The sequence below is a fragment of the Phoxinus phoxinus genome, assembly GCF_949152265.1.
Source record: "Phoxinus phoxinus genome assembly, chromosome: 22".
Taxonomy (NCBI): domain Eukaryota; kingdom Metazoa; phylum Chordata; class Actinopteri; order Cypriniformes; family Leuciscidae; genus Phoxinus; species Phoxinus phoxinus.
The window spans coordinates 20,737,975-20,765,210 of record NC_136897.1 but is presented as its reverse complement, the minus strand read 5'-3'; the positions used below and the strand labels follow the sequence as shown (position 1 = coordinate 20,765,210).

The window sequence follows — 27,236 nt, the reverse complement described above, 5'->3', positions numbered from 1 at the left end:
TCCATAAGCTGCTCTCATTATTCTTCTGTTAAAAGAGTGCGTTTGGCCCCTCTGACCTGCTTTTATTGCATGGCACTATTGGTCTTTGTAATGTCCCTGGAGCACAAAGCAGTACCATAGAGAGAACACTTACAGCTGAAGTTGCACTGCTGTGCATTGAAAAGCAGAAAATAGACCCACAAACCACATGACACACATCATATTGCATCAGTTTGCACATTTGTTTCTGTTATTGAGTGCATATGTACACACTGTGGCACATTTGCTAAGGTTGAACTGCAGACACAGATAGCATAATTTATTTGGATGCATTGTCTGTGTTGTTTCAGGACCAGATTTATTATGCAAATCAGGTAATAGCACAAAGAAAATACCCAAATCGTTTTTTTTGTTGCAGAAATTATACTCATCTGCTCTGTGCATGCTGACATTATTTTGCCATGATCAATATAAAACGTATACAGACATCTCTTTTTAATAAAAATCAATTGAATATCTGTTCATAGCACATTGCTAATAGTTTTGCACTGAAATACTTCACGCTGCAAAGTGCTTCAACTGTTTCGTGAATTTGCCCTGTATGTGTGTTTGTTGATAATAACATCTTTACCCATGTGTATCATTTCCTGCCGTACTTGGCGGCCCCAGAGGGACGGTACAGTTTGACAGGGGTTAACGTCTATTTGTGGCTCGTTAATGTCCTCTCCAAGTCCTGCGAGCACTGCTGCTGTCAGCAGGTCTGTTCAGCTTCAATCAAAGCAGAGCGAATGGATGGCTGCCATTTTGCCTGCTCTAAAACACCCGGCAGTAATGGACTGTCAAAGATGTTTAGGTCCCTGAGATGGCAAACAGTGCTGCTGCACTGCATAAATACCACACTAAAATTACTGTTTACTTCCATCCTTTTGCCCTTTAATCACCTTTAGAGTGGCCTGCCCGCCACAACAGCGAAATTTAAGAGCAGTCTCAGCTCTGAAGGAGGAACCGTACAGATTGAGAGATGCTGAAACAATGCAGAAAATGAACATAAAAGCAAGTGAAATGTGATTTATCTAAACAATCTTCTCTCTGCATTCCCCATAGTTCTCGAAGTCCATGGTGCTGGATGTATATAGTGATTACGTCAATAACTTCACCAATGCCATGGCCCTCATTAAGAAAGCCTGCATGTCTAAACCAGCATTTCTGGAGTTCCTCAAGGTAAGAGCTGATATTTGCTGCCAATAGCCCTAAATCACCTCTGTTCACTGCTGAGCTGTGCTGCTGTATGGGTAATTGACTTCTTTCCTGTAATTTTCCCTTTTGCATGGCAAAAAATTAAATTGGAAAGTATGTTTTCTCTTGTTGTTTCAAACATGTGAATATTTTTTCGGTAACACTTTACTTAACACTAAGGTTCATTAGTTAACATTAATGTATTAAATAACATTAACTAACAATGAGCAATACATTTGTTAAAGTATTTATTAATCTTTGTTAGTTTTAGTTAATAAAAAATACAGCTGTTCATTGTTTGTGCATGGTAGTTAACAGTGCAGAAAGTCCGTGTTGTTTTTATTTATTAACGATTCATTCTCCAAAAAGCCTTACAATCTAATGCAGTGTTGCTTCTCAAGTAATTTGACCTTTTCTCAAAGATTTTTCCATATTTTAACTGAAAAATGAGTCACAAAGAATAATTAAAAACACGAGAAGTCATTGGACAATAATTTTAATAGCTTCGAGGTTAGTCTGAGAGTAAAAACCTCTTTCGCTTGGATCATTTCAGGCAAGCCACTTGTACTCTAATGCTGAATGTATCATCTCTAAGTGTTGTCAACATATTCTACTTTGTATGAGATTGAGGTTATCTGTTCTTTAAAGTTACATAAAACACACAATATGTGTCTGGTGTTGTCATGACAACACATTTTCACCGTGACTGTAATCTTTAACATCTGTACAAGCAGCTAAACTCCGCAAATACACAGTTGACCGTAGTCTAATATCCTTGCTTTGAAACCTGCTGGAGGGCTCTCAAGTACACCTACTCTCTGACAGTGCGCAGTCTAATGACCGCCATAGCCTGCTAGCGGCACGAAAGAATCAATAGTATAATGCTAACCTCCACCCACCTCTCTGACTCCCTTGAGTGTCAAGATTCTTCTGCTCTGTATGTGGAAATGACCTTCCACATGATCTACCCTTTTCTTTTTCTTTGCTTTTCTCTCAATGGGCACTTGTTCTTACTTTTGCAGAAGAAGCAGGCATCCAGCATTGACCGCATAACCCTCTACGGCCTGATGGTGAAGCCTATTCAGCGTTTTCCTCAGTTCATACTCCTCCTGCAGGTCAGTATTTACTCATAAACTGCTCACACAGTGCCGTTGTTCAGAGTACTGCAGGGGACGCGCTCCTTCAGGTAACTGGAAATGAGTTGCCAGACAAGTCTATTAGAAACTGAATGACTGGCTAAGACCATGCCAGTTCTTCTGACAGGCTATTGTCTCAATAGTTTACTGTCCCCTTGACTCACGGCCATGACTCGGCATTGGGTGTGTACCACGGACTCCAATGTCTATATAGAGAACATGAATAAACCAAAAACATGCAGTTTGGTTGAATAAAAGAGGTTGTTCACCCCCAAACTTTCTTCTGTGAAACATCCAATTAAAAAAAAAACCCAAACCACAAACCTCAAAACCCACCACAGAAGTTTCAATGATTTGTGTATTATATTCCAAATATTTTGAAATTTTTCAAGTTATTTTTGAAACTTGACAATTTAGTTTTCACCATATAAAAATAAACGGTCATTGCACTGTTTCTACATTTCTCCACTTGTGTCCCAAAGTCAAATTGGTTTGGAAAGACAGTCGGGCGGAGTAATTAATATTGAATTTTTTCTATATAAAAAAAAACATTTAAAATATCCAATCTGTCACACACATAACTTGCATGCTAAAATATCAGAGAATTATCAAGATCTACTTAAGACATATCTTCAGCCAGCGGGTCTCAGATATGTCATGAATTTACCAGATTTCCATCGCCCAACTGTTTGCACCACCGTTTTGCTTTCTCTCATGTCCTTCCTTCACTTTTGTTCATTTCTACGGACAAGGAGCAAGCGAGTAAGTCAGTGCTGAACTTTCCCATGCGAGAGGAGCCGTGGCACTTCATTTCATACCTCAGTAGGCATCGATTATCTGTGAATTTTGATAGATAAGTTATGAATGTGAATATGATTTTTTTTTCTTCAATGCTCTGACTTTAGAGTTGCTTGTTTAATCGCACATAAAACAGAACAAGATCTGATGACAGGCTGAGAGCTTTCTTTTATCTGCTTTCTCTTTTTTAGTGGCCTAAATCAACCACAAAGGGACACATTTTATTTGAAACATGAAAAGCGATGTTAAGCAGAATGTCTAAGCTGCCCTTTTCCATACAGTATGGCTGCTATGTTCAACTTATTTTAAAAGGGCCAAAATAAACACCATAAAAGTGTCATAAAATAGTGACTTTGTGCTTTTAAGTAATTTTTAAGTAGTTGTTTATCGATAATCTGCTTTTTTGCCACAGCTCTTATTCATCTTTGCATTCATAATGTATTTGACTTGGATGTGAAAAAGTGGCGTTTGACATTGGTGGCATCAAACCTGACACTATTTTGTACTGAATACTAAGTGCTTGGATTATGCTTCAAACTAAACTAAATAAAAAATCCCTGTGAATATAAAAAAAACGTTAAATTTAAGATACTATATTGTCTTTAAAATCTCCTTATGAGTAAATTAATCTTGTTTTAAGTATGTTTAGATTACTAAGAAAGTAACTTTTTTGCAGTATAGTATTTGAGGATTTATTGATTAGAAATAATATGTAGAAATAAAATATAATTATTTCCAATTATAGAGATTTTTCATTTACCTTTACATTTATCACATCTCCATTTAGACTGTACAGCATGGGTGTTATGAATGCAATACTGGCATTTTGTCTAGTTTAATTGTATCTGACTGTCAATATGTCAGTTTATGCTTAATATTTTTTTCATGAAAATAGTGAGCACAATGTCTGTCCATCCGCTCTCCACTCTTTCTCAGAGAGAGCTTGTGAATGATTGTTGTTTCAGTGCACATCTCTGTGGTAATGATTCCCAGAGAGCTGACAACATGCTTGTCTCCTAAACATGAGATGTACCGGTACTGTTATTCTGACCCTCTTTTCTTGCTGTTGAGTGGGAGTAAAGGTACTGGCAGCTTTAAATGAATGCTAATAGTACTATACAACATCACAATGGCTAATGTGTTGTCTGTGGTAGAGGTGCAGTCATTACGCTATGCCATTAGCTTCCTCAAATGATTCTTTGTGCTTCTTTTACTTGTTCACTTTGTGTCTTTCTTCCATCCTCACTCTCTTATAGCAGTTTCATTCATTCTCTCTCTCTGTCTTTAGGACATGCTGAAGAATACTCCCACTGGTCATGTGGACAGGCTGCCCTTACAATTGGCTTTGACTGAGTTGGAGACCCTCGCTGAGAAACTCAATGAGCAGAAAAGGGTGGCTGATCAGATCACTGAGACGCAGCAGCTGGCTCGCTGTGTCAGTGACCGCTCTCTCAGCAAGGTGAGAACACACACACACACACACACGCGCGCGCGCACAGCTACTCAGCTGTTATAGCAGGATGCTGTTGCCTTGATGTAATCACAACAGTATAATTCCTAATCCCAAAACCATTTCATGGTTTCATTCTGACTTCCCTTTTCTTAGACATTTTTGCAATTACTTTTCACCAGCTGGTCCCAAGGTCATTATGTTCACACAGCTCTCCTAGCAGAGAGCCACAGATGTGGTTCATCACATTAACTATGGGCATGTTCCACTTGCATTTGACAAGCAGAAAATGCCACAATGCTTTTTGTCTTAATTTCAAACAATATATCTATTATTTTGTCACTTGAAACCTAAAAAAGCTACTTGCATAATATTTTTCATGTAAGTTAATACTTTTATTTAGCAAGAATGCATTAAATTGATCACACGGAACATTAAAGGCATAACATATCACAGTTTCCAAAATATATTAGGCAGCACAACTGTTTTCAATATTAATAACAATACGACATGTTTCTTGATACCAAATCAGCATAAAGGATTTCTGAAGGATCATGTGACTGAAGTAATGGCTTCTAAAAATGCAGTTTTGCCATAACAGGAATAAATATGGCGATCAGTTCTGCATTTTCCATAATGAATTCTGAGCCTCCAAAGAACTTCTGATAAATTTGTGTGACTTGTTTGTGTGTGTGAAAGAGAGAGAAGGAAAGGGAGAGGTTTTCAAGTTAATACTAGCTTGTCTATATATTATTCATCAGAAATATCTTGTTATTTAGTGTTCCCTTCACATTGTGATCATGTAACTGTACCTCAGGTATGCTCTGAATAATGAAAAGTCTACAAATTCCCCCTTTTTTTTGTCAAGCTGCGACAGCCTGTGGGAAGTCTCTGACTTCTTTTTCTTTTTTTTCTTTTCAAGGCTAAACATTGCAAATATTAGTGCAAGGTCTTGCTTAGTTTGCGCGGTACCATTTCAATTTCTTCTGTCTGTCTGTTCTATCAAAACGTGACACGATTAATAATGTAGAACAACCAGGCAATGTATTCAGGCATGACCTAAGCCCTGATCGTACATTCTGACATAATAATCCCTTGATGTTGCACAGTATGCCTTGACTTTTAAGCCCACTAGAGTCACAAATCATGAAGGCAATTGTAGACCTTGCTTAACTAATAATCTAAGACTACCGTATATAATTTAATAACGTGTTATTACACATCTATAACACATCTAATCTTACTGTATGCTCACAAGGCCACTGTTGGTTTCCATCTCCTGACAGTCAGCCTTTAAACATGCTGCCAAGTACTGTACCTGGACATTACAGCTGACCCTGAAAATAACCAACTCACCTCTTCCGTTATCTCTGGCCTGTATTTTTCTTCACGGATTCATCAGCGAGCAATGATGTCTGAATACATGGCAGGGGTGTTTCTCTTCCATTACTATGCTCATATCACAGGCCAGCTGCTGCAAATCTAAACAAATGCGTGTCTGAATAAGAGGAATTAGAGAGTAAATGAGACACTTAATTGGATAGTCTAAGTTGTTCTCAGTATCTCTTGTTTGGTTCACTTGCTTTTGCTTTCTGTCTTTATCTGTCTATATCACTGTGTGTCACGCCTCCCTCTGCTGCAGTCATTTCTCTCTCTCTCTCTCAAATCCCAGAATGCATTGCGAGCTTAGTGAAAAATGGTGAGAGTTTGAACCTGTGTTCTTATGTCTCTTTAGATCTGTTGCAAAGCGACCTGCATAGACAGCATCATAAGGCATGGTTGGTGCACTCTACATGTGACGTGTGTTCAAATAGCTATACTGTCTTCTAAGTTACCAAAAAAGGGAAATTGAATCCCATAATGCATTGTGAGCTTATTCAAAAATGGGGTGTCCCATGTACTGTACATTGCTTTTACTGTATGTATTGTGAGCTTGTGCACTACCTACTGTGCAGTGGCTCCAATCTTACCTTTTTTTTTCAGGGATTTCAGCTGCATTCCAATGTAAAACAGTCAGTACCATTACCCCATATACACGCAATGAAATATTCATTGTCTGTCTCACACTATCTGAGTTAGTAGGCCAGCAAATATAGTATGGTGCACAGGCTAAGACTGCAGCGTCTCCCTGTCGCTCTTCAGCAAGCATATCGCATACACCCCTCACACACACACACACACGCACGCGCACACACAAACATCCATCCAAACTTACAACCCATTTCAGTCACACTCTCAAGTCTCTGAAAAGGATATCTGTCCTTTCCGACAACATTCTGTTTGCTTCGACAGCCTTTGGGGGGCGCTCTTACTATATAAAAACACAGGGCCTGGAGCATGCCTCCTGACTGACTGAAGGTCTAATTTTTCAATGCATTTCAACAAAGGCCAAGCAGTGTTGCCAATTCCCTTTGGATCCGGCAACTCATTTTGTGTGATGCGGGCTAGAACCAGATGCATTATTTATAAAACTACTCTCCCGACTGATCAAACACCAACACACAATATTTATTTGAGCCGCTGGACATTGGGTTTCGCTGCTGTGATGCCGCTTATATATTATTGCTGATGTAATGAGGATGAACTCTGGGACTGTCTCCTTACACAATACAAATATTTTTATCTTCCCCATCTTTTATGCATTCAGGATAAATATACCCGTTTCTTCAACACTGGCAGATTTTGGCAGTTCTGTTTCTGTGATGTTAGTGGTGCAGAAATTGTACACTTTAAAGAGATAATTCATCCAAAAAGGACAATACTGTCATCATTTATTCACCTCATGTCCAAATCTGTAAGATTTAGAAAAAAAAGCATATCTTAAAATGTCTTTTTCCACAGAAGAAAGTCCTACAGGTTTAGAAATGCATAAGTGAGCAAATGATGACAGAATTTCATCTTTTTAAAGGTGCTCTCTGCTGGAGTTTGTTACATTCAAACTTTGCCCCTCCTCGCAGGCGTAACACGCAGCTCACCCGACTTAAGAAACTACCGGTACCTGCGGGAAGGTGAACGATGAGCTATTTTGCTCTTTTTTTTTCTTCTTCAAATGTTGTGTTTATCATGCATAAATACAATTTTTGTGTAAATGAAAGAAGGGTTAAGCTTATAGTTAGATGACTGTAATTTGTGAATGAGTTTAGTCACCTTCAGTCTAGCTCACTATGAACAATAATTACGTGTCATAATAACAGTTACAGAGCAGTCAAAAAGGCATTAGCAACCAGTGTTGGGGAAAGTTACTTTTAGTAATGCATTACAATATTTATTACATTAATCCCTAAAAAAGGAACTAATTGTGTTATTTACTTTTTATGGAAAGTAATGCGTTGTGTTATTTTTTGCGTTTCTTTTTCTCAACTGGGCTGGACTTGCTTGTTTGTTTTCTGATAAAAACAAAACAAAAGTTAAAATTTTGGCTAATGTAAAGGCCTTTTCATGGCAAAAGTGAAATGAATAAGCCTCAGGCTGAAAGAAGTGCAAATTCATGCCTGTACAATAGAGGCAGCAGCTCAAACAATCCTTTTAGCTGGACTGTCATTCTGGATAACACAATAACAGGATGCTGGAAAAGAAAGTTCAAGACTTTTTTTGTAGCAATACATTTTTTTAACCAGATGTGATGTTTATCTAAAGTCATTTTTGCTTATTTGTGTGGTTGAATTGGGTCAGCAGCAAAGACATTGGTTAATAAAGTGAGATTAAATTAAGTATATTTGTGTTTAACATTTAATTATTGGAAGTTTGCATAATATTCTGAATTTGCATTTCACTATTCTTATTCAATTTAAGGATTAACTGAATCTCTTTTTTTGTGCAAGTAAGAATGCATGCTCACATTTAGTCTAGAACTACTTCTTGTTGAAAATCCTGCATAGTGCATCTTAAACTTTTAAAATGTAAAAAACAGAAAATGTAAGTAAAATATTAAGGCTCTCAAAAAGTTACAATAACTGATTTTTATAAAATTCACCTTTACGCATAAAGTTCTTTTTAAGAAAATCCAGTATAACATATGACCTGCTCCACCAGTTTGAATCACAGAAAGATTTAGAGTTTTATTCTCTTAAAAGGGTTAAAGGGATTTTTAACAATATAATTATGTTTCTTCTCCAAAGTGTTTCCGATGTATAATTATCGTTTAAAGTCAAAATTAAGTATGTGTTCTGAGTTGTCATACCACAGAAATAAGTGTTATTAGCCACCCAGACAAATTTGAATGATAAAAAAAGCCGGCAAGTACATAAAATAAGCTATCAAAATCTTGAAAAAATTAGCAGTATTCTCTGCTCTCAAACGCTGGGGGCGTGTCCACTGGCTGCGCTGAAACCACGCCCACTCGCGGGAAAGCTGCAGTCGCCACACTCAACTGTGGAGTTACTGTGTGGACTGGACTCCCTATAATTATAACATAAGCACACAAGGCAACTTGCACTCATTGGTGGGCACGCACTGCCGATGATGGCACAGTTCTCGGTGCGACGGGAGGATTAAAGGCCGAGGCGGGAGATAGTCGGTTCGGCCCCATTCACCAGTAACAGCGTATTATCAGTGAAGCCCAGTTGTCTCCGACGAAAGTTATAAATCTATCCCGTGTAAAATGATCATTACAGAGGCGGGTTTTGACGGTGATTTTCAGCTCTCCATCAAGGTGGCTCTTCACAAAATTAATCCACCTCTTCTTGATGTGATCGTTTTTCGGAAATTGAAATAAGGACACCGATCTGTTTTGTATGTGACCGCATCCAGGTAGTACGCATTTTCGTGACAGTAGGCTGTAGTAACTAATAGTACTGACAGTAACTCGCGATTGAGTTGCAAACTGATGTGCTCTATTGTTAGGGGAGGGGCCAGCGTCAGTGGCTCCAGTGCGTCAAGTAGGGGCGGGGCCAGAAACTCAGTGGCTCTAGTGCGTCATCGAGCCACCGATTTAGCCCCGCCCAAAAAATTCGGAACACAGCAATGGTGAAAAACTGTTTAACGGTCTAACTCCACAATTCAGTACTTCACAGTCTTTGTAATATGTTTTAGCAATACATTTCTAACATTTATGTGTTTAGATTTTTTTTTTTTAATTGCCTTTACAGGGACTTTAAATGTTTCCTCTTTACCTTAGTGCATAAATCTCCAAATGTGTTTCTCAAATTGATATCAGATTGATGGGGCAGACTAGCCTGGCTAACGCCAGACCCAATTCTCGTTAAAACTTGGGTCTGGGAACCACATGTGCATTTTCTCGTATTTGAGGCGTGGTTTACGAATGCCCGGCGCCGTTTATTGGGTGCTAAGAATGTCTATCAAATGCGCCTGTACGTAGCTCATAGCCAATCGTTTCCATTATACCAGACGACGTATGTAGAGACGCCAAAAGCTGCTCTTTTTTCAAAATAAACTTGCGTTGTAAACTACTTAGAACAATATCTAAGGCTGCATCAAAAGGTAGCTTCGCGTGAATCGCGTCTGCTGCCATGTTGAATCCATAGATATAAACAAACTGCTTAGTTGTGTCACATGTCGTCATCGTCTTGCTGCTCCCTCCCCGTTCTGTGATTGGTTCCCTAAACGAGGCGAAAATCTGGTCCATGGTCTCCAGACTGCCTTTCAGCGTGAATAAAATCGCGCTGCGCAAAGGCAGTATGGGGAAACCCAGGCTAGGGGCAGAACATCTAAGGCAAAAAAGATTCTGAAATTCTGCTGTAAAGGAGCTTAATTTGAAAGTGCAGTTTTTATTCAGGAAAAATGGATATTGTTCTAAAATTAAGTATTTACATAATTAAAAAACCTTTAGGAACCTTCCTTTTTATAATGCACATTTAAATGTATGTAGTTTGTAGATGTAAGTCTACTCTTCTCAATCCGATTTAAAAGGAGCATCTCCTTTAAGATTGGGTTTTCCCCAACCTTTTCCGCTTCAAATATCCTGCCGTTTCCAATCTTCTGTGCTGCCTTTCTGTGAACCTTCAAGTGTCTTTTACGCCACTCTGTGGCCTCTAAGTAAGCGTGTAGCCATGTAATTGGTAGCCTCTATTTGGTAAGACTTACGTGTAATCAGTGTCTCCCCTGTCTTTTCTTCAGCTGCTGAACTCTGAGCAGAGCTCTTTGATCCTTTGCGAGACGCTGATTGAGACGGTGTATGGTGAACGAGGACAGGTCCTTAAGTCTAAGGAGAGGAAAGTCTTTCTCTTCGGTGACATGCTCATCTGTGCCAACATCAATGTCAAGTATGTGTCCAGGACAAGGTCGATTGACTTTCTCTTTGTCGCTCCGCCCCCCCTTTAAGGCCACGCTGACTGATTGATTGCCGATCTAAATACAGACTTCTGAGTCTCTCCAGGAGCATTACTGTGATGTTGCCCCAATATGAGGGGGTTAGCCGCTAATGTTTAAGGCACAGGACAGAATTGGGCAGAGTCAAATGGGCCTTCATTATCTGGGAACAAATAGCAGGGTGTTTAGCTACAGCGACAGGAATTATCCCCATAGATCACAGGCATAAAGGCGCTTCTCTGTTCCACCCAAATAGATTATCTATGACAGCTCCATTGATCACATCTCAGCAGTGCAAAAGGTAAAAAAGCTAAGTGAAAAAGCTTGCGGTGATACTGAATCTCAAAGCTTTTGAGCTAGTCCTCGCACTGCAGCATGTTAGGACTCTGTTCTACTAAAGTGTGGCTCGACATGCTCGTTTAGAAGATCTAAACGAGGTGATTGTGATTACAACGATACATGAATAATAACTCCCCCCTTTAACAGCTGGAGCTCCAGACTTCCACAATGTACTCAGTTGATCTGTAAAAAAAAAAGTTGTAAATAAAAAACAAAGAGTATTGGGGTATGTTTAACAAGATTGCATTCGAGTGAATCCTATACCAAATGATCTGTCAGGTTACTTATTTTTATGACTATGCAAATACATTTTGACATGATGTTCTTCTTGTCACCACCAGGGGGCCCCCTGACATCAGCAGTCTGGTTCCAGTAGGTCCCAAGTACAGCCTGAAGTGGAGTGCCCCCTTGCAGCAGGTTCAGGTAGTTGAAGTGGGTCAAGAGGGCTCCCAATCTAAGGACACTCTTTACCAGCTTGGAGGCGTCAAGCGTTCGGGCGGCTCTTCGGGACCAGGTAATGGCAATGCCGTTGGTGCTGCTACTTTCTAAACAATCAGATAGCATGCACCCCTTGATGTGAGTCTCTGAGACATTTTGAAATAACTGTCCGTTTTTTGTGAGAAATGCAACTTTTTATGGCCTCAGATACAGATGAGTGTATCTCAGGTGAGGTAAATAAGAATAACAGAGGAACTGCCTAAGCAATCTTATTTCACTGTCTGATAGACCACAAACATATTCAGCGTGCTGTCATCAGTCTTGGCGCATTATTTCCACCTCCACTTCCAATCAGAGAGAGCAAGTTCAGGAGATTGGAATCAGGGCTGAACACTCTTACAAAACATTATTGTGTTTTGAGTTCGAAGACGAGGAGGAGGAAGAGAGCAATTGTGGGGCACCAAGATAAATATGCTGACAGAGCTCCAGGTACAAAGTGTTATCAGGATGTACAGGTTCTGGCTGTTTAAGCCTTTTGCTTTCTGAGCTGAAATATTAATGGTGTTGTCTCTGGAACACCCATGTTGGATTGTGCACACAGGGGAGCCAGGAAATTAGATGACAGAAGATGTTTAATGCCAGGGCCTGGCAGACAGCTCGCGGGCAGGAGTCTTTAGAAGACCTCTTATGCCCCCTATTCCTTATTTCTCTCTGAAATCATTATAAAACAGCATTCTGTCCAATTTATCTGCCTCCGTTCTCTTCCTGCTACTTTATAACTCAGCAGTAGCCTCCCATCTACTTCCTATTTCTCATTCTCATCATTTTCTCTGTCATTTCCCTCAATTTAAATGTCAAAATACTGCCATGATTGTTTGACATACAATGTTGCCAAATAATCAATACAAAAAATAAAAACAGTGACAGGAAAAAATAAAATAAATATAGTATACTATAAAGATATAGTATAGAATAAATGTTTTTCTTTTATTAAAGCGCCCCTATGCCATTTCAAATATTACCTGCCATGCAGTGTATAATAACTATTTGTGAATGTAAAATGTCTGCAAAGGTTTAAAGATCAAAGTGCACGACAAATAAAGTTATTGTCTCCTAAAATAAAGAAACGAGCCATCAGAAATTCAAGTCTCACTTCCGTAACATATCAACATGGGTTGGTAAAAATGTGCATAATGCCAGCCTATGATCTTCATCGACTGCCCGCAAACAACATGTACATAGTACTTCTTTGACCCAACGCTCAACCATTGTAGTTGTAGCTGAGAAGCAACATGTCGGTTGGTGGGTTCTACCTCGGTTGAAATCGCGTTCCACGGGGCAACGAGATACGACCGAAAAGGGCAGGGGCTCAAGCCCCCCTGCATAGACCCCTTGCGCACGCCACTGCGACACACTGTAAGTTGTCGACCAATCACAACAGGCTGGGCTGTCTAAATTATTAGAGCAGAGGAAAGGAGGTGTTTAGAGAGACTGAATCCTTTGAGTCGTTTCAGGCATTGTGAGAAAAGAGGTGATGTGCAATGTATATTATGATTAAAAGTGTTTTTTGACCTTGAAAGCATGTACGCCTCTTGTATGAGACCTACACATTTAGGAATGTTTAAAATAGCACAATGAGGGCACTTTATTATATAGTCTGTATTTCTATTATGCAATTTCGTTTAAAGGTTTGGTCAGTAAAATAAGTAATAGTTATACAAACTGTATACACATATATATATATATATATATATATATATATATATATATATATATATATATATATATATATATGTATGTATGTATGTATGTGTGTGTGTGTGTGTGAGAGAGAGAAAATATATAAAATTATTACAGTGAAGTATGCCGCTCTGTCTCAACCTCACTAGTTTTATTGAGAGCCACATACTTATTCTTTTGAAAGCCTTTTTCTATGGCTAGACTGGTCACGGAGCCTGTATTTGGTGAGGATACATTTCGGTATATGTCTGTGACGAGATATAAGACAGACGTGTCCCTCTCTTTTATTCTATTCAATGACCTGTTTGAACTGTTAGCACACACTTCTGGTTAAGTAACAAGAAGCCGCCACTTTAATCACTATTTTCCAGACCCCTTTGTCGTAGTCTGGTCTAGTCTGAATATGTCTTTCTTCAGCTATTTATAGCAGCACATAGACACACAGCCCTGTTTTGCCTGGCCCGCGTCACATCTCTCCTCCCTTGTGATGTCACTCCATGGGGCTCCTTGCCCAAATCAGATCCCATGCTCCCCCAGCGTACCTTAAAATGGACTCATTTTTCATCTCCTGCAGGCCCCAGTGCCCTAATTTATTGATGGAATAGGCCAGCATTCCAGGAAGAGCAAGGCCTCCGCTGCTGCCACTCTAAAGCAGTATAAAACAGTATTGCAAATCTTAGAGGCCTGTGAGCAATGATATGTATTCTTAATGGAGACTCACTGTACAGCGATGCTATTTTGGACAATTACCATAAGTCCTCTCTCAAAAAAATTATCCCGCTGAAATATTTCTAGACTTCTGCCATTTAGACAAAGTAAATATGGTGGACAACATGAAGTAATAATAATAACAACAAGAATATTGTTATATTGTTTTAATATAAATCATGTATATTATATAACATCTTGTATATTATTAATAAATATACTACTGTTGCTGATAATGATGATTTATTACAAATGATATTATAATATGAATAATATAATTATTAATACTAATATTTATTTTTACTTTTTATATTGTTTTAATATGAATTATATATAGATCATGTGTAGTATATTGATGTAATATACTACACATTATCTATATATGTAATAATATGACATGGTATAATATTTAAACTTTTGAACGGTAGTGTATATTCAACTGTTACAAAAAATATATTTTATATAATAATATTTATTAAATGCTGTGATTTTTTTGTTTCCTTTTTATTCATCAAAGAATCATGAAAAAATTATCAAAGGTTATAAAAAAATATTAAGCAGCACAAAATATAATATAATATAATTAATATATACATGTAATATTCAATATATAGATGTTAAAATTATGTCAAGTTAAAATGTTTGTCTCTCTTACCCTTAGCTGATTCGGTGCAATATTAATTGAGCATTAGTCCCTGGAAATGATCACAGACTAGTTTTCTTAATGGCCATGGCATACACACCATTTTAATATTTGACAAAACATGTGCCAGATAGATCCTTGCTAAAACAAAAAAAGTGTGAAAAAAGCACAATAGGTTTGAAGAGTTTTGCCTAAGGAGCATATGTTTGAATGAGAAATCCAAATTTGAATGGCCCTTCTGGCAACAGCTTGGTTAACTTTAGGCTTTGGACTACTGTATTGTGTCTGTATAGGCCTCTGCTGGTGGCCGGCCAGCGTGTGTGTCCGTTTACATATGACAATGTGTGTGAGGGAGATAGACTAGTGGAAATTGTGGAAAACCATGCAATAGTGTGAAAACCAGATCCCAGCACACCAACTGGATTATCTGGATTACAAGTCAGCACATTCACCTGAGGCCAGGGTGGGCCACAAGCCCACAAACCTGTAGGCCCGCCTGAGGCCTTGCCACGGCAACCAGAGGAGCGTGTAAACTCTGCCAGCGTGCGCTGTAGGGGCTCACTGTGCCTATTTTTATTCAAATGTGCCTGCTATTGATCAAGCCGTGCCAGTGACAGATGTCTCTGTGGCTGTGTGAGTTGAAGACCCTATTAAATTTCTAAAGGTTAGAGAGAGACAGACAAAACAGTGGAAAAAAGATGTTGAGGTGTAAAGAGAAGTGGATTGAATCCTAGACAGACAGTGAAAGGCAGAAAGACAGGCAGGCCTTTAGAGAGAAAAAAGAGAGCTAGAGAGAGAGATGGCGTGTCAGAGCCTGAGAAAGATCTCTGACAGACCTTCCAGCAGTACTTCGAAAATTAGGTTTAGCTGGGGGTCAACAATTGCCCGTGCCGCCCCAATTCTGCACACAGGTCATGTGATTATGCGGAGGTGCTGAAAGGCCAGACGGTCCTGCAGTCTTCGTATCCAGCTCTGGGATTTAATTACACTCCTCATTCCTGGGCTATCGGTCGGACAAATAGAGCAGATTCACCCCCGCTATTGATTCTGCAGGCAGAGACCAGAGACCTCAAAAAAGGGAATGGGGATTCAAATCGATGGTACATTTCACGTCTAATGAGACACCTGTGTTCGTTTCGTCACCCTTAAAGGGCTTCATATTTCCAAATGGCTTCATTTTATACTCTGCTCCTTTTCCTTATAGCATTAGCCTCTGTGGCTGCACAAACAATGGGAACAATCGATCTATCTTCAGTATTGATTCTCTTTGTTAGTGGAGCTACTGGAGACTATTGACAAATTAAAGTTTTGTGATAGTGCAGAAGTCTTTAAAAGTTAAGTTGATTTTGTTTAGATTTGCATTAGGGCAAGTTCTTTTAAGAGAAAGACAACGAGTCTTCCTTTTTAAAGGTCAGGTATCATTCAGAAATGTATGTCATTGTAGACCACTATGCAGGTCTCAGATCAATTATTTGAAATGGAGGAATGTGCATTGTATAGGAAATCCTAAAGTGCTTTTTTATTTGAGCATAGCTCACAGTGTAACCGAGCTTTCCTGACTCGATTACATATTCGAATGATTCAGCACCTTACGGGAAGCCATATCCGCAGAAATACCATCTCGCCTAACGAAAACCCTGGAGTGCAGGTGAATGTTCTGATAAAGCGTGGTGTGCAATTTAAGTGCTGGATAAGTGAAGCTGGTTATTTTTGATTGACAGGAAGTATCATTCTGGGCCCGCCCCGTCTGTATCAGGAGCTGCAGGAGTTGCAGCACGACCTCTCAGTGGTAGAGCAAGTCACTCAGCTCGTGGGGACTTTACAGGGAACGTACCAGGTAAATAATGTTCAATGGGCCCATAATGTATCTGAACACTTAAGCAGAAACTTGAAGGGAACCTTTCATCAAACTATATCAAAGTTATACATGAATTTTGAACAATACCCAGTCTTGTCTTAGGACAACTTTGATTCACTTTTTTGATCCAATGTTCAAATGTTGACTAACTGTATAATTCATATAAACATTAAAACAATTTTTTTTTTTACATACAATACTGTTCAAAAGTTTGGGGTTGGTAAGATGTTTTTAAAATAATCTCTTACAGTATGTTTACCAAAGCTGCATTTATTTGATCAAAAATACACTAATATAGTGAAATATAAAAATTTTGGTTTTCTAATTTACTGTATCTTAAAAAGTCATTTATTCCTGTGATGGCAGTCGTCACTCGTCAGTGTCACACGATCCTTCAGAAATAATTTTAATATGCTCATTTAGAGCTCAATATACATTTCTTTTTATTATCAATGTTGAAAAGAGTTGTGCTGCTTAATATTATAAAAATAATAAAAAACATGATACCCTTTTTTCCATGTAAATCATTTGTATTTATGTATTGTATTTACTGTGTTCTAATTGAATGTGTCCTTTCTCAATAAGATAAGCTGTGCGTTTGTTTAAATAAACTGAATTTTCGTTATGAAAATAATATCCACACTGTCCAAAAATTATAAAAAGAACAAAGTTCAGGAAAAATCAAGGTGGAATATATTAAGCACCAAAACAAAAGCAGTTTTAGCCACATATGCTGCAGCCATCGGATGGAAGCCTTTGGGGGTAATTCAGCGTTCAGCGTAATTAAATTCTGATTAAAGTTCAGCAACCAAAGACGTGGATCATCAATTGATTATCACAGCATTCACTTGATAGTTGGACGTCAACGCGGGGAAACCTTCATAATCTGATCCGCAGTCGATGTTCAGATGGGAGATAGCTCTGAACAACATGTCTGCACAGCACAAGGCGGCTCTCAAATCAGGACAGCTCCCCTGATGCCTTGGCAGCCACTAAACCAATACAAAAACAGCTAGTTTGCTTCTTTTATCTCTGAGTGTTATATGAAAACCGTAACAGCGCTTTGTCTTGCATGCTTTCTTGTCCATAAACATGCTTTTGGCCTCTCTCCAAATGACTAATTCCTACCACAATCTAATCAGAATGTAAATGTGAGGTGAATAGAGAATGGGTGAACTTTTGCAGACCTCATTGATTTTGCAGATGTATTTCAATTGGATTTGGCTTTTGGGAGGTGTGAATAATTTTGTTTATAAGAGGGAAGCCTTTATTACTTCATCAATACTTCGAGGCCAAAGCCAAAATTAACATAACAAAAAAACAGTGATTTCTGCATTTAAAGTGATATAAAGCAGTAGTTTTCGACTGGTTACAGGTCTGTTCCGATATGGTAAGCTGTGCTAAACAATGCTAAATGCATATAAAAATGCAACTAACAATATACAGCACACTATGAATCAAGAGTTTGGGGTCAGTAAGATTAGATTATTTTGTTGTTTTTTTGGGCAAAGGATCTTTTGGCAAGGAGACATTAAATTAATCAAAACCGACAGTAAATGCATGCATATAAATAATTTTATTCCAAATGAATGCTGTTCTTTTGATTTCTCATCATCAAAGATTTCTAAAAGAAAAAGAAAATATCACAGTTTCCACAAAAGTTTTGAGAAGCACTACTGTGTTCAACATTAATAATATTAAGAACTGTTTCTTGGGCAGCAAATCAGCATTTTCATTTCTAAAGGATCCTGAGGCTTTATTATTCAATCTTTATCACCACAGGAATAAATAGACATATCTAAATAAGGGAGTAGGAAATGCTTTGATTTTACCTGTTGTTATATTAATAATTTTGCATTGGCTATTATTGGGCATGTGCAGTTCCTAATAACATTAAAATTTTTCAGTGCTTGATTTTCAGTACATTTTTATCTAAATTGTACAATTTCTGTACAGTGTTGGTTCAAAACTCTGATGTCCAATGTAAAGTCAAGGTCCTAAAACACTACCAGTAAATAGCATGTTTGCTAGAATCACACTTGTCATTCTTTGCTATGTTTATAGAATCTGAACACTACGGTAGCTCAGGATTGGTGTTTGGCGTTGCAAAGGCTGATCTGCATCAAAGAGGACCAAATTCAGAGTGCCAACAAGTGCCGTTTACGACTGCAGGTCCCTGACAGACCAGACAAGTGAGTAAACGGGGCAAAAGCTAACATTTTCTTTAGCACCCTCAATGAAATTAACAAATATCTGAACCCATTCATATGTGCTTTTTTTTATAGTCGTTTCCTAATCCAAAAACACATTTTCCTTTACTTATCTTCTCCTGATAGATTACATTTGCCTCAAGAATGTTGGTAGTAAGACATTTTGCTAAATGGCTTCTGAGACTTAATAGCAAGAAACAACTATTTTGATTACTCCACAGCTTGATTTCAGACTCTTATAAAGTCCTGCATACATTCTCTGATACAGGTGATCCCAAGTGGCACTGAAACATAATGGCAGATGACAAACATGTTAATGTTCATCCGCAACAACGTTAAGATGATGAAGGAGCCTGGCGCCATGTTAATTTCCCCTAATGAATGTGCACTACCCGGCTTTATTTGCGGCGTGTGTTAAAAGCCTACCCCTTGTCACCTTTAACGTAGCCAAGCGGCAAATTACAAGCCTAATAGCATGACGGGAAATCATTAAGTGGTAGTTCTCAGATTTGGGAGATCAAGGAATGCTGGAGGTAAAGTTACACAGACTCTTTCAGTCTGGGAAGTGCTACATTATGGCTAGTCATCGAGCTTATTCAATTCATTTAACTTAGTCTGGGAGCTGCTGTTTCCCATTTGGAGCACTGGTGTCATTTCTCTTTGATGCGTAGACAGAGGCTTTAATGTACTCTTATTATGTCACATTAAGAGTCAGTGAATGTAAATGTGTCATGGCGGAGGCTGCACATTTTTCACAGTGCACTGCACCTGAATGTGCTTATCTTAATGATGCAGAGTGCGAGCGGAAACTTCACTCATAGAATCGGCCGTGGAAGGAAGAGAAATGAAGATAGATTAGTGGGGGATTCAACTAGGAAAAGAGCTGAGGAGACGGGAAGAACATGACAGAAGAGAAGCAGAGAGAAATAAAAGATAAACTGTAAAGCACATAGAGCAGTTGACATATTTAATGTTCCAAAAGTGGAAATAAAGTCATACAGGTTTGGAATGACATGAGGGTAAAAAATTGTCAGATTTTTTATTTTTGAGTGAATTAGGCTACGCTTTTTAATAAGTCTTGGTTTCTCTGAGAACCCAAAGATAACACGAGGGTTCAAGAAATTCTTGTATAATCTCACTTGTTGTGTTCACATGAACTGTTTCAACACAAGCATATCACACTTTTTTTTTATTTCATTTGATCCTTACTTACCCAACTACAAAGACAAATAGTGCCTTGCCAGCTGAGAGGAGGTACTAGGGACTGATTTTTTGCCTTGGCACATGGAAGAGACTCGGCAGAACATTTAATCTCCGTGTGCTTTCTCAACCTAATGTGACAGCCCAACCGGCCCAGAGCGGCTTAGTACCCTGCAGTCTTCCCAATATCTGTCAGACCCCTGCTCTTCAGGCCTGCTTGGTTGGCTCACGTTCTGGAGAACCTGCAAAAGCAATATGCTCAGTCAGATGTTCATCAGAACCCCTGCCCTGCTTCCAAAACAGATCTTCCAAAACAGTCACACTCCCTGAATTTTCCAATGCCTGCGTCAGCCTGCTGTAATGTCATAATGCATTGATGTCTTTAGGATAGGAAACCAAGATATTTTTCAGAACCGGTACTGTTTTTGAGAAAACAGTAAAACCAAATAGTTTACTTGACTTGTGGTTCCATTTAACAGTTTTATGAATCTCCAGATTGAAACGTGTAGTGCGACCAGACTGGTTCAGACTGACACAGTGGGGCCAATGTTGTCCGATCCCCAAACATAATTATGATTTTTATGAGCTGCCACAGCAGGCTCTTATAGTGAATCGAGAATATAAAATGTAGTCTGAATTCCAAATAGCATTTATGAGCCAATCCTTTTTAGTGAATCAAAATCATACAGCACAGCCAGTTTAATTCCAGATTGAATGACTCTTATGTGCCAATACTTTTTTAGTGAATCAAAAACCAGAGTAATTTTAATACTGAACGAACAGGGTCACAGGAAGATGTGTTAGGTGGGGGTGCTGTTTTTTTAAAGTGTTTATTACACATACATTACTAAACGCTAAAAATGAATCAATGTAAATGAACAAACATTTGCGTAGCATTTACAATCCTGTGAAAACGCCATACTGCATCACCCATACTTTCTGCACCCCTGTGAACGAATTTCTCTTATAAACCATTTATTTTGAGTGAATCAAACACACACAGCACAACCAGTGCAATTTGATTCCCAAACAAATTATTCTTATGAGCCAGCTCTTATTAGTGAATCAAAAACATTTATCGCAGTGAATGTTGTCTGATACCCAAACTAATGAGCCGCCATGTGGTCCTTTTAGTGAATCAAGAATTTACAATGAAATTCCAAATAGCTTTTATGAGCTGATTCTTTTTACAGCACAAACTGTCATTTTAATCCTGAATGAATGACTCTGATAAGCAATTTGTTTTAGTGAATCAAAAAACAGCACGACCAGTGTAATTTGATACCCAAACATGTGATTCTTATGAGTCTGCTCTTTTTAGTGTACAATAGAGTACAATAGAGTACAATAGAGTACAATAGAGTACAATAGAGTACAATAGAGTACAATAGAGTACAATAGAGTACAATAGAGTACAATAGAGTACAATAGAGTACAATAGAGTGGAACAGAATAGAGCTGTCAGAGCTATAGTGCTCATTTGGCTGATGTTAATTGAATCCGGCTCACAAAATTTGCTGATTTGGTTTCACCCTCTTTCCCCATCATTTCCTCTCCTCTCTCCACTGGTCTATAAATAAACTTTTTTGGCAACAAGGCCAAAAAGATCCTGTTAAGGAAAAAAGGAGAACATGATCACAGAGAATAAAATAAAATAAATCTTTGAATACAGAAAAAAACACTAATTTAAAACCATCTCCTTCTCTCTTTGGAACACATACACAAATCCTCTCTCTCTTTACCTATCCTTCTTTTTTTTTAACAAACACACGCATACAGACCCAGGGAGAGCGGCAGTTCCCAGCATGCACCCCCTGTTCTTTGTTTTTCACCTGCTGTTAGTCTAGGAGCCTTTTCTACCTTCAGATAACTCCTCTCAGCAAGCAGCAAAAGGGATAGTGACACATGGAATTTCAAAGCGCTGCCATGGAGGCTGATGCACATTCAGGAAATAGGATAATTAACATCACCCATTCAACTTGCTGCAAATCCGTGTGTGTGCCTACGTGTCCTGCCTATTACACGTTGACAAAAACATGGCGAATTGATTGAGAACAAAAATGAATGTAGTAGACACGCAGATGTCTAAAAACCGAGAGCCTTTTTTTTCCCTACCAGAATGTTTTTATTCTAGGTCTTCTGAGATAAATGTCGTGCACTGTATTTAAATGAGCTTTTTAGCCATATACAATTGTTTGTGTTGTGTCTAGTGGGATTTTCACACCTGAAATTGTTAATCCAAGATCATTCTTACTAGCTCTAGGTAGTCAGGTTTCAAAATTTCCCACTGCATATATGTAAACCCTGACTTAAAGGGATATTTCACCCAAAAATGAAAATTAGTCCATGATTTACTCACCCTCAAGTCATCCTAGAGGTGTATATGATATTCTTCTTTCAGACGAATACAATCAGAGTTTTATATAAAACAATGCCCTGGCTCTTCCAAGCTTTATAATGGCAGTAAATGGCCGTTTCTGTTTTAAAGTCCACAAAAGTGCATCAATCTGACGTTGGGTTCTGACTTCAACACGATTTTCATTTCCAGCCAAAATCCAACGTCAATGTGACGTCATATTATTATAGAGTGCACTCATTCTACCCCACATTGGACGGCAATAAGGAGTGTACAGCCCATGTACACTCAACAGCTGCTGCCTGAATTCACTCACTCATTTGTATTCACTCCAAGTGAACTGTATTACCGGACTAACGTATAGGGAATAGTGATTGAGGGTTTGGGCGATTTCGGATTCAGCCTATGTGTATTAGTCTGCATCAGGTCAGTAACAATTTGGCATGTCTGTCATATGTGGAGTAGCGTATAAAGTTAATGAAACTATAAATCTTTTAGTTTAAACGGGCTTATGTGAATAGCCGTTAGCATTTATATAGTTCTGTTGTGTTCTTTTGTGTTTGATTTAAGAATAGACATGACTTTCTTTTCTTTGCATTCTCTGTGTGTCTCATGTGTACTTAAAGCCTGTCAATCAACATTAGAGCGCCACCCTCAGGCTGGATAACGCAACCTCTGCCAAAAGTGTTTTGCATGTGTTTAGCATATAAAGCTTACAAAATGTTTATCATAAACTAATGCTAAGACCCAGAATCTTTGCTACCTAAATTTACAGTCAGGAGCTTCTAGTGATTAAAAGTGTACATTTTATCACTTCCATTTTATCATTCACATTCCCTGGGAATCAAACCCATGACCACGGTGGTGCTGCCTATTTGAGTTTTAGGAATTTGCATATTCATGAGGTTAGTAACATTGATTGGACAAATACAGATTGGCACATATATTCCATCTTCTAAAACACACTACACAAATCTCTAAAAAAGCTACAATAATGATAATTACTCCAGTTAATGCATTTGCTTCCACTGTTTCATTTACAAGCTGAATTTTAAACAAAGTGAAAGCACATGAATATTGAATAAAGTAAGCAAGACTCCATCTTCTAAAACACTCTACAAAAATCTCAAAAAAAGCCACAATAATGATAATTACTCCAGTTAATGCATTTGCTTTCACTTTCACTCACACCCTGAACAAAGTTTGAAAGAACATGCATATTTAATAAGGTAAGCACTGAAACAATTTATGATTGGTTGTCTGTGGCTATACAACTTCAAAGGAGTGTAACCCACTTGTGTGAAACTTTGCTTGAGTTTAAAAAAAGCCTAACCTGGTTTAAAAAAGATGTTAACCCAGGGTTAAGTGTGAAATTGACAGGTTAATTGAACTTGGATTAATGGGCATAGGGTTTATAGAGCTTAGAGTGCTTTCTCCAACGCCACTTCCTCTGTGATTTACAGTCACCTCCAATCGGCACAGGGAAGAGCTGAGTGTCTTGCTTCCATTCCACCATCTGTCCTGTCATTCTGCATTAGTGTCACACACATGCCACAGCACTGACCTGCAGCCATAAATCAGTCTGTTGTCTGCTCTCCATTCTGCCCTTTCTGCCTGGGAGTCTGCCTCCTCTGCTGTTTCTTCATTCAGGCCGCACAGAGACACACAAACTCGCACACCTTCTCGCAACCACCCAGATTTTCAATCAGCCAGCGGGAGGAACCCAGGGCCTTTCTGTTTATCGTGTTTAGACCAATGTGGGAGCCCAGCTTTATCCCAGGAATCAAATTAAGCATGGAGCGCACTTACTCTGCTCTGAAAAACCAGCCCTCCCCCTATCCCACCTCTTTTTGCTTATTTTTCCATGTGAAACCATTGTGCTGAGTGAAGGAAATATCTGTGAGTTGTTGTTTGCGTTTGCCATTCTGGGAAGGAGCCAGGCACCACATGAATTTCAGTCGGAATTCGCTTTCTTTATCTCAGAGCGTCGTCGAAGGTTTCATTTCATTCTTCTATATCTGTGTCTTCGCACTTCACGCTTCTTTCTCTCTCTCTCTCTCTCTCTCTCTCTCTCTCTCTCTCTCTCTCTCTCTCTCTCTCTCTCTCTCTCTCTTTCTCTCTCTCTCTCTTTCTCTCTTTCTCTCTTTCTCTCTCTCTCTCTCTCTGGACTGGATTGAATGCAGAGCAGGCAGAGGCTGCTGGTGTGACAGTAGCCAAGGCAGGCGTCATCGTATTCTCCAGTCAATTACCTTCTAATGATGTTTGAATGTGAATTGCTTTCCGTGTCCCTGAGCCTTTGCTGAGAGACTCTCTTTACCCAGCAAAGTGTTAGAAATGAAGTCAAAGTATTTTTACAAGTGTCGAATGGGTTCCTGACTCATTGAAGGCCTGGACAGCTGTGTTAAGGCGAGTGCAAAACTACGGTTTAGCTCAAAGGTTTATGTACTGCTTGCATAAACCGCACTCTACACTTTTTTTTTTTAATAAGAGGAATCATAAAAACTAAAATGTTTTTTTAATGTAGTACTTCTCTTATAATATTAAATTCAAGCGTATTTATCTCAACTAGATGTCCCAAATTAATAAAAAGGTTGCAAGCAGCCATTAATGCTCAAGGGGGTGACATATATATACATTATATTTAGAACCAACGGTTGGCAGGTGTTAGCATTCTTATATGAATTCTAATAATGAACGACGCTCTGGACAGTTGACGGGCCAGTGCTTCATCGTCACGAAAGTTTAACCCTTGATAATTTAAATACTGAAGCCAAGAAGACGCGAAAGGGAGCTCATTCTGTTACTCGCACGCTGTTTTCTGACTGAATGAATTTCAATTTAACAGATAAAATACCCTCATTTTTAAATAAATACATTTAAATTTAAAATAAATGAGATATTTGATGATTGGATGTAAGTGCAAAAATAGATAGAAATACAACTGAAAACACTGAAAATTAATGAAAACTACTCTAAATATGAAACTAAAATCTGCCAGTAGGTGGCAGCAAGTCACTGTCTTAATAAGTGAGTCATTCAGTCATGCATTCAACCGATTCATTCAAATGGCTGATTCATCGAGGAGCTAAGCAAATGACCATCTTTATAAATGGTTCACTGAACTATTGGCTCACTCGATTCAATAAAACCCTCAGATTCATTCAGTAATAAAACACTGCAGTGTGGCTGCTCGAAGACGCACAACAGTACACTCACTGTGGCTTTGTTTGGAACCATTTTCATTGGCAAAATTGAGCAAAAACAAACAATACCGACAATAGTGTGTCTGAAATGTAACAATATTAATTTCTTTATTGAACTGTTGTATAAAATAAAAATCACATTTACAATCATGCAGATATTCGGGAGGAAAACCGCACTCTTGCTCGTGTGATATTGCTAAACTATATCATAAGATATAAATATAAGACAAAAACCATAGAGGGAAATTTTTTTCCCTCATATCTTGAATTTTAGTGGCATTTTTAACTGCATTCATCATGCAGTCAGTCGTTGCCCTGCATCATGTTCGTAACTAAACTGCATGCAATGTAAGATGACGTATATGTCTACGCATTATTATTCCCATAATCGCACCACATCGTTGCATTAAATCGACATCCCTAATATATATTTTTGTTTTAGATATTTATTATTTCTGAAGCATTTATAAATAATGGTAGATGTTTGACTTCTTCTGCAAAAGGTGTGTACTTACTGTATGAGCTTATGAGCACAACTGTTATTTTCCTTACTATGGGTATATCTGAGGTTCAGATAACAGAATTTATAATGATCGAATCCAGAAATTGAATCACATTTTCAATTTTAAACTGTCATTCTTCAAAGTCAACTCCAGATGGATTTCTTGTGGCCAATCTCCTTCAATAACTCATATTAAGAACCTCATCCCATCCAGAAGCACACAGTGCTCAGTCATGCTCGCTCATTCCCCCCTTGTAGAAGGAATTGCTGAAAAGTTCTGGTCCATTAACCTGGCTAAACATCTTGGCTCAGAATGCAGATGAACTCAGCAAGCTCACAGGCCCGACACTCTCCATCCTTCCCTACGTAACCCTCCATGCCACCGCATCCACAGATCTTACGGTCTCGTTGACCTTCGTACCGGCTCTTTGATTCTATTAAGAAAAAAAGTATCATATACGTGCAGTTGTGGGGATCTCCATTCCTCCTTCTCTACTGTCTGCTTTTTCCTCCTCTAAGCACAGACTTCATGACAAAATAAATAATGAAATAAACTGATTAATAAAACTCAGCACACAGATCCAGACTCAGCTTGAGATCAAGCTGTATTCGGGAGAGTGGCAGCTGCTCTCCCCAGGGCTCCTTGGTGCACTGCAGCAAAACTATTTTACTGTATTATTAATACTGATAATTAAGGTGCCACCATGTTGTGATGTGTTTTATGGAAATTTTACAAGATTATCTTCCTCAAAGGGCCATAGCAATGAGCCCATGTTGGATAGGTCAATGTATCTCACCACCTGTCCAATGTTTTTCTCCTGTACTGTAGGTCTGGGCGACCTGTAAGCTTCACTGTGGTCTTCAACACACCAAGCCCTGTCAGCAAGATCTCCTGGGTCAACCGGTTCCACCTAGCGAAGATAGCACTGAGTGAGTTTGAAGTTTGAGTTTATTCTCCACTAACCCATGACTTTAGGCCGTTTGATCTGAAATATGGACTATGATAATTAAGATCTAAATAAAATACTAATAATGTATTATTCAGAGCAAAACACACATCTGCTTAATTAATAATTAATATTTCTTAAGTAATATTAGAAATAATAATGTTTATTCTGACCAGAGAATTGCATGCAGTAAAATAACTGACTTTAAAATACAATTTCAAAATCT

General features: G+C 38.5%; 1 protein-coding gene across 2 annotated transcripts in view; it reads left to right on the top strand.

Moving 5' to 3' along the window:
• arhgef10la (Rho guanine nucleotide exchange factor (GEF) 10-like a) overlaps positions 1–27,236 on the top strand; it is a 107,996-nt gene that overhangs the window by 29,823 nt on the left and 50,937 nt on the right. For both annotated transcript variants that reach the window (XM_079596674.1, XM_079596673.1), the window contains 8 exons: positions 1,084–1,200; positions 2,238–2,330; positions 4,438–4,608; positions 10,675–10,820; positions 11,547–11,719; positions 16,456–16,571; positions 18,657–18,784; positions 26,893–26,993. In XM_079596674.1, the coding sequence (XP_079452800.1) occupies positions 1,084–1,200; positions 2,238–2,330; positions 4,438–4,608; positions 10,675–10,820; positions 11,547–11,719; positions 16,456–16,571; positions 18,657–18,784; positions 26,893–26,993 (1,045 nt within the window). The remainder of the gene's footprint in view (positions 1–1,083; positions 1,201–2,237; positions 2,331–4,437; positions 4,609–10,674; positions 10,821–11,546; positions 11,720–16,455; positions 16,572–18,656; positions 18,785–26,892; positions 26,994–27,236) is intronic.